We start from the raw sequence: 15,551 nt of genomic DNA on the forward strand, positions 1-15,551 counted from the left end.
TGTAGCTATGTATGGAAGTGAAACATGGGCGATAAATACTTTGGACAAGAAGAGAATAGAAGCTTTCGAAATGTGGTGCGACAGAAGAGTGCAGAAGATTAGATGGGTAGATCACATAACTAACGAGGAGGTATTGAATAGAATTGGGGAGAAGAGGAGTTTGTGGCACAACTTGACAAAAAGAAGGGACCGGTTGGTAGGACATGTTTTGAGGCATCAAGGGATCACAAATTTAGCATTGGAGGGCAGCGTGGAGGGTAAAAATCGTAGAGGGAGACCAAGAGATGAATACACTAAGCAGATTCAGAAGGATGTAGGTTGCAGTAAGTACTGGGAGATGAAGAAGCTTGCACAGGATAGAGTAGCATGGAGAGCTGCATCAAACCAGTATCAGGACTGAAGACCACAACAACAACATTACGTTCTTTTCAGAAAATTCATAGTTGATGATTATACAATAAATTTTTTTCTTCCCCTAGATTGCGTATATTTCCTATGTTATATGTATGTCCTGGTGGAGCTCAAGCAAAATAACGTGCCACCGACACAGAAACGCATTCTCGTCTCAAACGTTGGGCGAGTAGATTCCGTTGTTCCGAAGGGCCTTGGTCGCCTGACTGAGATTCATTGGAAGAATCCTATGGAAATGCAATCCGAAAACAAAGGAAGTAGGTTACAGTACACTTGTTCGCCCGCTACTTGAATACTGTTAACCGGTGTGGGATCCATCCCAGATGGGGTTGGTAGAGGAGACAGAGAAGATCCAACGGAGAGCAGCGCGCTTCGTTACAGAATCATTTAGTAATCGCGAAAGCGTTACGGAGATGATAGAAAAACTCCAGTGGAAGACTCTGCAAGAGAGACGCTCAGTAGCTCGGTACGGGCGTTTTTTGAAGTTTTGAAAACATACCTTCACCGAGGAGTCAAGCAGTATATTGCTTCGTCCTACGTATATCTCGCGAAGAGAGCACGAGGATAAAATAAGAGAGATTAGAGCCCACACAGAGGCATACCGACAATCTTTCTTTCCACGAACAATACGAGACTGGAATAGGAGGGAGAACCGATAGAGGTACTGAAAGTACCCTCCGCCACACACCGTAAGGTGGCTTGCGGAGTATGGATGTAGATGTAGATGTAGATAAATGTTCTTTATTTTACCATGCCAGTATCGTAAAAAACGACATTGTCCGTAAAGCTACATTTTTTACCCCTCTTATTTTATGACATTTCCTTTTGGCAGTGCTTGGTCAGTCTCGTTTTGGAAGATCCTTTGTTTGTGTGACTTGCTTTTTCGGTACTATAGTGGGAAAGTCAGAAACTATTGACTTCGAACGTCTAATGTGAAATTTCATGATGATGATACAAAGTTTCAGAGAGGTATCAATTTGAAGTGAGAGACCCTAGTCCGGAAACGAACGAGTCGAAAGGCACTGCTGAAGTTCCGCCTTAGACTCTCCCAACGTTCATACTAAGGGCCCCAACTTCCGAACCCTGATCACAACGTACAAAATGCCCTCTGAATACTACCCAGTATCCTCAGACATTTTCCCCTGTTGATGGACTAGTAGCGGCGTATGTTAGTTGATGTCAAAGATACCAGAATTTATCCGTGGTGTCGTTTGAACATTGTCACAGGCAGCGAGACTTCTTGCCAGGAGATCCTGTTCACTCTCGAGAGGCGTCTCGTACAAAATAATTCTCACGTGGCTCACAATAAGAAATGACCTCGCGTGAGATCAGGCGAACGTGCCTGCCACGAAGTATGACCTCCTCTGCCTAACCGCTTTTCAGAGAATGCCTGATCCAAGTGCCGTCAGACTTCAATCCAAAGTGAGATGGGGCTTCATCATGTTGCCACTATATCCGTTGATGAATAACATATGGAATATGTTCAAGAAACCTATGTAATAGGTCTCTGACAAACACTGTCTACAGTGGTGCATTTAAGTGGGCAGGAAGAAGAAACAGGTCTAGTATGTAATCATTGACCACGCCTGCCCAGATGTTGACTGACAATCTGTGCTGATAGCTCTTCACAGCTGTAGCTTGTGGATCCTCATCGACCCAAATATGAGTATTCCGACTATTTACCATCCTGTCTCTAGTGAAACAGGTTTCGTACACTAGAAAGGGGATCTACTGTCAGGTTCTGCAAGCAACATTGGCGGAATACTACACGAAGTCCGATGTCAACAGGAGTGAAAGCTTGCACTTTATGTGCATGGTGGGGTTGTAGTAAATCGAAAATTCTTTGTGATATAATGTATCATGCAAATAACCAAGGAGATCGCCCCAAGTTGGGCGCCAGGAAAGTAGTGAATTGGGAATTCTTTGAGCTCTTTCCGAAATTGATATTCAGAGTACTAATTATTTTGCCCCATGTTGTAAGCTAATAATCAAGTGACATCAGTAGCTACACTACTGGCCGTTAAAATTGCTACACCACGAAGATGACGTGCTATAGATGCGGAATTTAACCAACAGGAAGAAGGAGCTGTGATATGCAAATGATTAGCGTTTCAGAGCATTCACACAAGGCTGGCGCCGGTGGCGGCACCTACATCGTGCTGACATGAGGAAAGTTTCCAACCGGTTTCTCATACACAAACAGCAGTTGACCGGCGTCACTACTCTTGATGAACTGTGTTATCGTGTTGAAGCTACATGGGCAGCTTTACCTGTACACGTCAACCAAGCTCTGCTTGACTCAATGGCGTATCGAGGCCGTTATGACGGCCAGAGGTGGTTGTTCTGGGTACTGATTTCTCAGGATCTATGCACCCAAATTGCGTGAAAATGCAGTCACATGCCAGTTCTAGTATAATATATTTGTCCAATGAATACCCGTTTATCATCTGCATTTCTTTTTGGTGTAACAATTTTAATGGCCAGTAGTGTATTTTGCAGGATGGCGCCGGTCGCCCGCAGCACCTGTTGTCGCCGTCTTCGTCGAGCTGGCGCACGGCGATGGGCGGGTCGCGGGGCTCGCGCTCCTGCAGCACGCCGCGCAGGCGCACCAGCGACTCGTCGTTCTGGAAGAGCACCGTGTAGGAGCGCCACTTCAGCTCGTGCAGCACGTCCACCAGCGCCTGCGCAACACGCAGCTCCGTGTCAGCGTGAACGTCGTGAGGTAACACAACATATACACTCTGCAAACCCTTTTTAAGTGCATAGCAACGAGTATTTTACATTGCACCACTTACTTAATGACTGCTTCAGTTCCATTCAAGTACGGAGCGCGGCAAGATTGATTGCCTAAACGCCTCTTTGCACGCTGCACTTAATCTTGTCTTCGAAATTCCGATGGAAGCAATACTTAGGAGGTTCCACTGCGTTCCTATAAAGTGTCTGCAATTTCAGATTTTTCACCATCTCAGTGACGCTCTTCAAAGTGTCGAACAAACCTATGACCACCCGTGCTGCCATTGTATACGCTCAGTATTACCTGTTAGTCCGATATGATACAAACGTGAGGAATATTCTAGGGTGAGATACACTTAACTATGGGCATATATCGGTTATACCATTTTACAGAAATGTGGAACACGTTTTGTGACCGCGTATCTAATTTCCTAACCAGGGGAAGGACTAGACACAGCGAACCAATTCGGCCAATTTGGCATATCACTTGTGTACAACTGAAAATGAAGGACTCTATGATATCTTGGCTCGCCCTCCACCCCGTACCCCCATGTTGAGAAAACCACCCCCCAAAGTTATTTACGCACAATCGTCAGAAGCGATAGATAATTGACAACTGACAATTTTTCATCATCTTATATGGGGTCGACAAAGGTATATTTTCCTACATATAGAGTTAAGAAACTTTTACGACTGCCCCTTATGTTCCCGTAAGGTAAGCACCCTTCAAAAATGGTTCAAATGGCTCTGGGCACTATGGGACTTAACATTGGATGTCATCAGTCCCCTAGAACTTAGAACCACATAAACCTAACTAACCTAAGGGTAGCACACACATCCATCCCCGAAGCAGGATTCGAACCTGCGACCGTAGCAGTCGCGCGGTTCCGGACTGAAACGCCTAGAACAGCTCGGCCACCGCGGCCGGCTAAGCACCGCACCCTTCAGGATAAGCGGTGCTGGCGTAGGGACCAAGGCATCTGGCAGCGGAGCCGAGAAAACGTTTTAGATTCCCAGACGCATTCAGCATTACACAAGCGTCAATCGTAATAGTTTGTTTTCTCGGTTCCTAGGAAAATATTCGTTCATGCACCCCATATACGATGATGAAAATTGCTCGGATTTCAATTACCTATCGATTACGCCAATTTTGAGTCGATTGAGCGTCATGAAATTTAGGGGTCGTTTTCTGAAAAACGGAATGGTGTTGAGCCAAAACTTCAGCACCATACATGACGTTTTAATTTATGACTTCTTTACTGCCGTCTCTATTCGCAACACAGTTAGTAGACAGTATCGACTTGTAGCAATGAATGTAGCAGCAAAATTATATCATTCTACGTCACATAGTTCGGGAGATACGACATCTTAGACATTCTCATGTGTGAAAACTAGCTTCTGCTTGCAATGGAGAGCGGTAAAACATCAGTATCAGGGATGGCGTTTTAATTTATTAGTTCTTTACTACTACCTCTATTCGCAACAAACTTTGCAGACACATCTACATATACCGATGAATGTATCTGCAAAATTATATTATTGTACGACATAGGAGATTTGACGTCATAAGCATTGAAATGCGTGAACAACTATCTTTTTCTTAAAATGGAGCGCCAATTACCCAGACTATATCAGCCAATGCTTTAACGAGAACACTTAGCAACTTCCAACAAAATTAAGAAATATTTTTAACCCTTTTGCAATTTTTTTCTTGCTTATACGCTTAAGATAAAACGTTTAACACGTTAACTAATTTGCAAATAGTAATCAGACTTTTCAGGCTGTTTTATACAAGTGAGGTTTACTAGTTATTTCCTAACTTGAGAACGAAAATATTAAAATTAATGTGGTTCGAGCAGACGAGGATCTTGCGAAATTCAGCTCGATCTGATCGTCCGTGAGACCCAGAACGCTGTAGAAAACTGCTCCCAGATTGATTCCGTGATTCTAGAATGATGGAAGGCATTCGATACAGTTCTGCGCTGTCGCTTAGTGGATAAAACACGAACTTACCGTCTATCGGACTAGATGTGTTATTGGTTTCAGGACTTATTTCCAGGTATAACGTTTTAACGTGATGAAATCTACTAATTTTGAGATAATTGTTGGTGTAACCAAGGGAGAGTTACAGAGCCGTTATTACGTACAATTAATTCAATAACCTTCTGGATAATGTCGGGACTTTCTGGAGGCTTTGAACAACTAAAGTGGAAATTAGGGGAAACAAGCGCTTTCGATAGCTAGTGACACGAATAAGTACAAGCGTGGGTTTGGGGAACTCTTGTTTGTGCAGCTATGGCAGGAAGACAGTAGTAGGCACATCGGAATGTTCATAGTTTGCAAAGGAGTTCACGAGGCAAATACACGACACCGCTCGCAGGCTAGAAGGCAGGGCAGCTCAGGGCACCGACGTGCTGTGAAGAACCCATACGTTGCACTTACTACAGCGCCTAGTGACCTGTGTGTAGGGGCCGAAGTGACCTGGCGAAAGCTGACGTTGTAATTACCAAAGCTTTTTGGTAATTCTTTGTCTTCTCCAGAGAAACTACGTCAGAGGTGTAAGGAAAAGACGCATAAATAAGAGAGCCCGGAGGCTCAAAGCGAACACTCCTGTCGCCATTTTGTATGCGTCTAGAACCGGAGAGAATGGCGATTGTTTAAATTGCAGCCCAACCACGAAGACCTCTTGGTGATGGATATCGGCCGCCAATCGGCCCGCTGAAGCTACCTCCAACATCCGCTGCATGGGAGCGTCATTAGTGTGGCGCGCCGCGTCGCACCTTGGAGCTACACCAGCCCGAGGAGCGAGAGGGCTGCCACCACCTTTTCCTTTGGTGGCTTCGTCCGGTGGACTGCAAGCTGCCGTCTGCAGAAGCGGGGTCGGGGAGCGATCTAGCGGCCTCCCGGATGCAGAGCTGTCTGCGCGAACTGAACTGAGCTGCCCTGGGCTGATGGCCGGAGCTGCTGAGGCTCACTACAACGACGGCGGTCTGCCGCTACCCTTCGGCGCTCTACATGGGGTCCACGAATCGCGCCTGAGGGAGCAGTCAGCGGTGTACCGGGCAGCTAATGCATGCGGCGACCACTTGCCTTGGCGCGAGTAGGAGCGCAATGTCCGCAAGGCTGGGCAGCCGGACACCAGAGCTGCAGATTCCGGCATTTGGCGTTGACGCTGACCCAGGCTGCGTGGCTCCATCGCTGTGTGTCTTCGATGTAATAAAGTCAGTGACACACTCGCCTGTGTTTTTCTGCACGCTTCGGCGTTAGCCATCCTTCGAGTGCTCTCCCTACCACTGAACTACAAACTCAAATCTAATGAGGCATCCTGCATGTTCTTGCAGCAGCCATAATGTTATATAACTGCATATACAAAATTTTGATATTTTTATAGTTATGTAATTTGTTAGTAAAATGTTGTAGCAATATACAATCCATAACCCAGAATTTGAACATTATCAAATAATCAGTTTCTTCAACAAACGTTTTTACAAGGCTTTACAATCTCGTAAATTTAAATATATTGAGTTAATATTGATAGAGTGCATATTTTGGTATAAAAAAGTTAATGCAGAAGTATTATATAAAGTTCTATAATTTTCGAATGTTTGAAGGAAAAATAATTTTGACTAAGGTTTCATTTAGAGAATGATTCTGATGTGCCACGATTCAAAAGAATGATCTCACTGAAAAGGGTACAGCGATGACAGAGCGGACAGTTCAAAGGGTAAAGACTACTTAAAGTTAGATATGCAAAATTGCAGGTTAAAGACTACTTAAAGTTAGATATTCAAAATTGCACCAATTACATTTATGAAGACACAGAATAAAAATTAAATTAAATGTTCCTGTAACAAGTGTAACGCCGCGAGTCAAACCGCAATAGCATTTTATTGCAGTAAGCTACCTTGCAGTACGGGCTCGTAGCTTTGGAGTCGGTGGCAGTGACAGCCGCTTGTATCTCGGCGTGATCCACTCGCACCTTTCGCTAGCACGACCGTGGGAAGCGCTTACTTGTGTCAGTTCCAGGGACAGAATATTCAAACCCTTAAGAATCTAAATAAACTATTCTAAATCTTATTCAATTTCGAAAAAACTTTATACTTAGCCTTTTGTTATAAAAAAAAAAAAGCTGCAGGCCGGAGTGGCCGAGCGGTTCTAAGCGCTCAAGTCTGGAACCGCGCTACCGCTACGGCCGCAGGTTCGAATCCTGCCTCGGCTATCGATGTGTGTGATGTCCTTAGGTTAGTTAGGTTTAAGTAGTTCTAAGTTCTAAGGGACTGAACACCTCAGATGTTAAGTCCCATTGTGCTCAGAGCGATTTTTATAAAAAAGCTGGTTGCAAAATCTCATCTTTCTGGCTGGGATACTTTCAAAGTTAGAGAAAATTACCAAAATACAAAAAACCGATGTTAGTAAGATTAAAGTCAGTTCAGATACATAACAGTTTGTCCTTTGCTATCAGGTGGAATCATTACTGAAGTTCACAAAATGTTAGGTCAGATGTTTGAATTTTTATACTTAAATAACGTTCACTATTTTTCGTTTTCTTAATAGAGAATTCAGTAAGAATTAATATTCATTTAATAACTATTTGTTTTGTTGTGTAAATAAATGAGAGTAAACGAGAGTGCGTATGCAGGACATACGTAAAGATTCAATATTATCTCCTCTTAAACATTATGTAACTTAATCATGGAAAAGTATGCAACAAGCTGTTGCAACGAAAGCTGTAATTCCCCTTACATGCTGATGAAGTGTGTCCAAGTGTGCTTGTTTTTGTAAGAAGGCAGTCAAAATAGTCATTTGTGGAGTAATGTTTTTCTAAAGTTATTTCAAGATTAGTTTTCGTTGGTTTGGTTTGGTGGAACAGTTTATTAATATTTGCAGCATAGCATGATGTAAATGCATCTGCGAATGTTGATTGGTGTAAAACAGTTTAGGCGTGAATATAATCTTGAAAGATTGATCTGATAGGCTGTTCGTTTGATCAACCAATCAGAGTGAAGTCTTTCCCACGCTCTAGCAAGTAGTATACGCGCTGTGAGCAACGGCATTGAGGCAGTCGTAGTCTCGCTGTGGGACGCGCAGGCCATGTTGAACGTGTCCGAAAAAGTTATATGTAAAATGAAGAAGGTACTGTTGTTTCACGTTCGGTTTACATCGCCATGAAAGCAGATGCATTTACGGACAGATTGTGAAAATTTGAGCTTTGTGAAGGAATTAGTTGGAGAGATAAACGCGTGTGAACTCTCTGCGTTTGCGAAGAATTCCCCGTGGCATATTTCGTAATTGTTTACGGAATAGTTGGCGAGCAACGTCTTTCAAAGAAATCCACTGAAAAGGACCGAATGTAAAATTCATGTTGTAGCTGAGTATAAACTGTGAAAATTGCGTAACAATTCGGGTTGAACTTCGGTACATTTCTGGCTGGCTTGCATGTGTACCACATGGTATGACCTGTGAGATGAGGACAGTGATATTAGCTGTTAATTTTAAATGCGGGCTGATGGCACCTATTTGATTTGGCACCAAAAGCAAATAAAGAACTATTTGCCGAATTTTGACATTTTTCTTAGAAATGAAACAATCGCCCTCCACCCTAAAATTTTTATAAGATATTTACATGACATTTAGCTACAGAGTTAATACAGACTGTGATAACGTAAGTACTGGCGATGTTTTTCTTCAACGCTGTGTGGCGAGAGGCCGCTTTTAGGGCGCAGATGCAGGTGCACTGGCAGTTTAGTTGGGGTCGTTCTGTTACGAGGTCTGCACCGGATCGCACCGAAGCTATATATACAGTCCCGCCGCTCATTGTCATTTTGTCAATTGTGTATGTGCCGCAGTCGAACTCTGTGCCAGACTCGCAGTGGACTACGTAATGCAGTTAGTAGGAATTGCAAAACTCAGCCTTGGACGGTTGTTTGTCGAGAAACATTAATGTCGCACTTGATTCGAATTGATTAAAATTCTACTTTAGTGTGATTTGCAAGTTGTTAATTGCTTCATCATTTTCGGTCTGGCAGGTTTTTGTGCGCCGCCCATATTCTGCATCCGTGTGGTGAGTGGAGCATTAAGACTTTTCACTTTTAGGAGAGCTAATCTGTGTGTTGAATTACCTGTACATTGTGTTTCAGAAGAGGAATTTTTAAATCGTGGAGATTTGAGAAGATTTAGATTCTGAACTGTGTTGGTTCTCTGGAGTGTATTAAAATTTATGTGGTCTGTTTACAAGCTGTGTGTGTGTGTGAAACCACAGATTTTTGAATAAAAGTACTTAACACAAACAGTAAACATTAAATTTTTGTAGTTACATCCTCAGTCCCTCAAAGTAATTAGTAGAAGTTTATTTTTCAGCCACGGTGAGATAAAATGTGGTAAATTGCGAGTAACTCGGTTCAGGCTATTTTCACGTTGCTCATGTCAACATTTTATAGGGCCTTGTGGTTTGGGTGAACACCATGCTAAGAGCAAATATAGAATGACAACACGAAACAATTTGTAGGAAAACAAAATGCCACGCTGAAATTCATTCGGATAGTTAGAAGTAAATAATGGCTTAAAAAGCACCCACTCGACCAACTGCTGAGTATTATTGAACGAATATTTCTTGAACGCGACTGCCAACAGGTGTTAGGTATTTTATGAAATTCATGACAGGCAGCTGTGTATATGCCCTTTATTATCACTACCGGTTTTAGTTAATGACCATCATTGCAACATTAAAGTTTATGTATTATGTACTTATCATGCCGTGTGCTATCAGTATGGCAGTGTTATTAATACAAATCCATCAGAAGTGCTGCACATCAAAAGAACAAACAGGCATCTGTACTCAAGACATGGTATTTTCTGTATCTGTATTAATAACATTGCCATATAAATATGACAAAGCAAAAATATACACTATATGATCTATAATAGTGTGATGATGCTTGTTATCCGAAAGTGATAGTGATGATAAAGCATGTATAGATAGCTATGTGCCGTGAATGCCAAAAAATACACTCAGGTGACAAAAGTCATGTGGTACTAATAATATCTCGTCGTACCACCTTTCGCCCTGCGTAGTGCATTCACTCAGCAAGTCGATGTAAGTCCCCTGCAAAAATATTGAGCCATGCTGCCGCTATAGCCGTTGATAATTGCGAAAGTGTTGTCGATGCAGGATTTTGTACACGAAATGACCTCTCAATTATGTCCCATAAATATTCGATGGGATTCATGTCAGGAGATCTGAGTGGCCAAATCATTAGCTCGAATTGTCCAGAATGTTCTTCAAGCGGGTGACATGGCCCATTGTCATGCATGAAAATTACATCGTTGTCTGGCAGCAGGTGGTTCAAAAAATGGATCAAATGGCTCTAAGCACTATGGGACTTACAATCTGCGGTCATCAGTCCCCTAGACTTAGAACTAAATTGTTGTTGTGGTGGTCTTCAGTCATGAGAATGGTTTGATGCAGCTCTCCATGTTACTCTATCCTGTGCAAGCTGCTTCATGTTCCAGTACGTACCGCAGCCTACATCCTTATGAATCTGCTTAGTGTATTCATCTCTTGGTCTACGATTTTTACCATACACGCTGTCCTCTGTGGTGTCACCGCCAGACACCACACTTGCTAGGTAGTAGCCTTTAAATCGGCCGCGGTCCGTTAGTATACGTCGGACCCGCGTGTCGCCACTGTCAGTGATTGCAGACCGAGCGCCGCCACACGGCAGGTCTAGAGAGACTTCCTAGCACTCGCCCCAGTTGTACAGCCGACTTTGCTAGCAATGGTTCACTGACAAATTACGTTCTCATTTGCCGAGACGATAGTTAGCATAGTCTTCAGCTACGTCATTTGCCACGACCTAGCAAGGCGCCATTATCAATTGCTATTTATCTTGTGATGCATGTACCGTCAGACCGATATTCACCAATTATGGATTACAGTTACGTATTCCAACAGCTACGTACTTTATTTGCTAGACTCAAATCCTTTAACTGTTCCAGACCTCACGCCAACCTGGTTAGCTTAAACGCGTGCCTTTCGGCTACCCATCACTGTGGATAGACTGTCTTGCCAGTCCACAACATCCTCCAATACTGAACTGGTGATCCCTTGATGCGCCAGAACATGTCCTACCAACCGATCCCTTCTTCTAGTCAGGTTGTGCCACAAACTCCTCTTCTCCCCAATTCTATTCAATACGTCCTCATTAGTTATGTGATGTACACATCTAATCTTCAGCATTCTTCTGTAGCACCACATTTCGAAAGCTTCTATTCTCTTCTTGTCTAAACTATTTATCGTCCATGTTTCACTTCCATACATGGCTACACCCCATACAAATACTTTCAGAAACGACTTCCTGACACTTAAATCAATACTGGATCATAACAAATTTCTCTTCTTCAGAAACGCTTTCCTTGCCATTACCAGTCTAAATTTATATCCTCTCTACTTCGACCATCATCAGTTATTTTGCTCCCCAAATAGCAAAACTCATTTACTACTTTAAGTGTCTCATTTTCTAATCCAATTCCCTCAGCATCACCCGACTTAATTCGACTACATTCCATTATTCTCGTTTTGCTTTTGTTGATGTTCATCCTATACCCTCCTTTCAAGACACTGTCCATCCCGTTCAACTGCTGTTCCAAGTCCTTTGCTGTCTCTGACAGAATTACAATGTTATCGGCGAACCTTAAAAGTTTTAATTTCTTCTCCATGGATTTTAATACCTACTCCGAATTTTTCTTTTGTTTCCTTTACTGCTTGATCAGTATTCAGATTGAACTACGTAAACCTAACTAACCTACGGACATCACACACATCCATGCCCAAGGCAGGATTCGAACTTGCGACTGTAGCAGCAGGGCGGTTCCGGACCAGCAGGTGGTATCCAAGTAGCCGAACACGACTATTTCTAGTCAATGACCGGTTCAGCTGGACCAGAGGACTCCATTCCATATGAACACAGCCCATCACCATTTTGGAGCTACCACCAGCTTGCACAGTGTCTTGTTGACAATATAGGTAAACGGCTTCGTGGGGTCTGGATCATTCTCGAATCCTACTATCAGCTCTTATCAACTAAATTGGGATATCTGACCACGCCACAGTCTTCCAGTCATCTAGTGTCCAAGTGATATGGTCACGAACCCAGCACAGGCGCTGCAGGCGATGTCGTGCTGTTTTCAAAGGCACTCGCGTCGATCTTATGTTGCCTTAGCCCATTAACCCCAAATTTCACCTCATGCGCTGTCGGATGTTGTGTCTAGACAAGACAGCCTAGACACAATGAGAGGAAGCCGAAAGGCACGTGCTAAGCTAAAGCAGGATGGCGTGAGGTCTGAAACAGGATACGTAATGAATGCTATAAAGAAAAGTACGTAGCTTCTGGAATACTTAACTTTAATCCATCCTTTTAGTACATCGGGAGATTGCGGCGATACAAGTGAGACTCTTTAGATACATGCAATGTTACTAATGGCGCCTTGCTAGGTCGTAGCCATTGACTTAGCTGAAGGCTATTCTAACTATCTGCTCTGCAAATGAGCGAGGCTTCGTCCATGTAGTCGCTAGCAAAGTCGTCCGTACAACTGGGGCGAGTGCTAGTCCGTATCTCGAGACCTGCCTTGTGGTGGCGCTCGGTCTGCGATCCCTGACAGTGGCGACACGCGGGTCCGACATGTACTAATGGACCGCGGCCGATTTAAAGCTACCACCTAGCAAGTGTGGTGTCTGGCGGTGACACCACATCGGATACGTTCGTTGTAGGTCTCACATTGGTTTCTGCCGTTATTTCACCCAGTGTTACTTTTGTGTGTTAGCGCTGATAACTCTATGCAAACGCCGCTGCTTTCGGTTGTTAAGTGAAGGCCGTCGGGCACTGTGTTGTCCCTGGTGAGAGGCAATAGAAGAAATTTGATGTGCTCAACAGCTATTGACACTGTGAATCTCGGAATATTGAATTCCATTAAGATTTCCAAAATGAATGTCCTAAGGGTCTAGCTCCAACTACCGTTTTGCGTTCAGATCTGTTTATTCCCGTCGTGTGGCTATAATTGCGTCGGGAACCTTTTCACATGAATCACCTGAGTACACATGGCTGCTCTGCCAGTAGACTGCCATTTTGCACCTTGTGTATGCCTTACTGCCGGCATCTGTGAGCCGACCGATGTGGCCGAGCGGTTCTAGTCACTTCAGTCCGGAACCGCGCGGCTGAAAATGTTTCGCAAGAATCAATAAGTAATGTACAAAAAGATTCACGTAGATTGTCTTATTAGTTTTTCTCAAAAGAAAATCGTTATAATCGCTTATTTCATAGGCTAACTGAGGAGAATGGACCCTTAAATGCATCAGTGGGGTGCGACAGTTCCGTATGACAACATGAATATGAAATACGCCACTAGCTGGTTTGATGTTCCCTGCAGCAAAATACCAAAGTCTAAATACTGTAATTTGTTTGAAACTACTTATCGGATTTATGAGAGTGAACCACTTTGCAATTTGTCTTTTTTATGTCCACCACATTAGCAGCAGAAGTTACTGTGATTCTCTGTATGTCCATGTTTTCACAGATGGTTGTGGAAACTCGGCTGTTCAGTACAGAATGAAGAATCAAAACGCCTCTCAGTCGTTAAAATTTTAAAATTGTTATTTTGTTGGGCTACCAGTTTCGGCGATACATTACGCCGTCTTCATGCCACTCGACTGGCTTACTTGTAGGGAACTTCTACATCTACATCTATATCTATATTCCGAAATCCACCTGACAGTGTGTGGCGGAGGGTGCTTTGAATACCTCTATCGGTTGTCCCTTCTGTTCCAGTCTCGTATTGTTCGTGCAAAAATTTCCAGCTTTCCACCTGTGATCCAGTCGAAATAGGGGGCAGTATCCGTAGATTTTTGAGACAGTGATCGCTCTGAACATCACCTGCAGATGGCTGGTCCCTATCTGGACTGGAGCAAAGGTAAGAATCTCCCTGAAAGTCTGTTAAGGGACCTGAGGACGGGATAATTATCGGCGAAACGGTAGCCAATAAAATAACAATTTGGAACTTTAGACGGCTGAAAGGTGTTCGATTTGATATTCTGTTCAGTGATTCTGTCGAAGAAAGACTTTGATGCTGATACGCCTAATTAATGACTAATTAATATTTGTATGGCAATGGACTATACGTCGATTAGAGTGTGATTTTTTTCACTCCGGCTATATGATAATAGTATTAGGATGCCTTGAAGGCGCCAATGCAATGCAGAGAGGTAGTGGCTGACCTGTGAGATGAAGTCAGCGTGCGGATGCAGGTTGAACTGGTAGGAGGCGATGGGCGGCGGGTAGGGGTCCCAGTTGACGATGATCTGCGGGATCTCCAGCCGGTCGCACATGGAGCGCACCACGTCCGTGGAGGCGCTCTGCCGGGGACCCACCACGCCCGCCACGCCCTCCTCCACCAGGCTGCAGGCTGTGCGGGGTACAGTAGTCAGCGAGGCGATCACCACTCATTATACATCACAGTGTCTCGTACTGTGGCAGAAAGTCACGGCCTACTTCAGTAAAAATGTGTTGTTAGGAAACAGTTAATACATTACAATTTAAGAAAACTTGTTATGTATACAGGGTGGTCCATTGATCGTGACCGGGCCAAATATCTCACGAAATAAGCGTCAAACGAAAAAAACTACATAGAACGAAACTTGTCTAGCTTGAAGGGGGAAACCAGATGGCGCTATGGTTGGCCCTCTAGATGGCGGTGCCATAGGTCAAACGGATATAAACTGCGTTTATTTTAATAGGAACCCCAATTTTTTATTACATGTTCGTGTAGTACGTAAAGAAATATGAATGTTTTAGTTGGGTCACTTTGTTCGCTTTGTGATAGATGGCGTTGTAATAGTCACAAACATATAGCTCACAATTTTAGACGAACAGTAGGTTTTTTAAATTAAAATACAGAACGTAGGTACATTTGAACATTTCGGTTCTTCCAATGTGACACGTGTACCTTTGTGAACTTATCATTTCTGAGAACGCATGCTGTTACAGCGTGATTACCTGTAAATACCACAATAATACAATAAATGCTCAAAATGATGTCCGTCAACCTCAATGCATTTGGCAATACATGTAACGACATTCCTCTCAACAGCGAGTAGTCCGCCTTCCGTAATGTTCTCACATGCATTGACAATGCGCTGACGCATGTTGTCAGGCGTTGTCGGTGGATCATGATAGCAAATATCCTTCAACTTTCCCCACAGAAAGAAATCCGGGGACGTCAGATCCTGTGAACGTGCGCGCCATGGTATGGTGCTTCGGCGACCAATCCACCTGTCATGAAATATGCTATTCAATACCGCTTCAACCGCACGCGAGCTATCTGCCGGACATCCATCATGTTGGAAGTACATAGCCATT

General features: G+C 43.6%; 1 protein-coding gene across 1 annotated transcript in view; it reads right to left on the bottom strand.

Annotated features, from left to right (window-relative positions):
• LOC126457432 (glutamate receptor ionotropic, kainate 2-like) overlaps window positions 1-15,551 on the bottom strand; it is a 261,933-nt gene that overhangs the window by 159,333 nt on the left and 87,049 nt on the right. The window contains exons 4-5 of the mRNA XM_050093703.1: window positions 14,411-14,598; window positions 2,935-3,092 (exon numbers count right to left, since the gene is read on the bottom strand). Of these exons, the coding sequence (XP_049949660.1) occupies window positions 2,935-3,092; window positions 14,411-14,598 (346 nt within the window). The remainder of the gene's footprint in view (window positions 1-2,934; window positions 3,093-14,410; window positions 14,599-15,551) is intronic.

The sequence above is a fragment of the Schistocerca serialis genome, chromosome 2, assembly GCF_023864345.2.
Source record: "Schistocerca serialis cubense isolate TAMUIC-IGC-003099 chromosome 2, iqSchSeri2.2, whole genome shotgun sequence".
NCBI lineage: Eukaryota > Metazoa > Arthropoda > Insecta > Orthoptera > Acrididae > Schistocerca > Schistocerca serialis.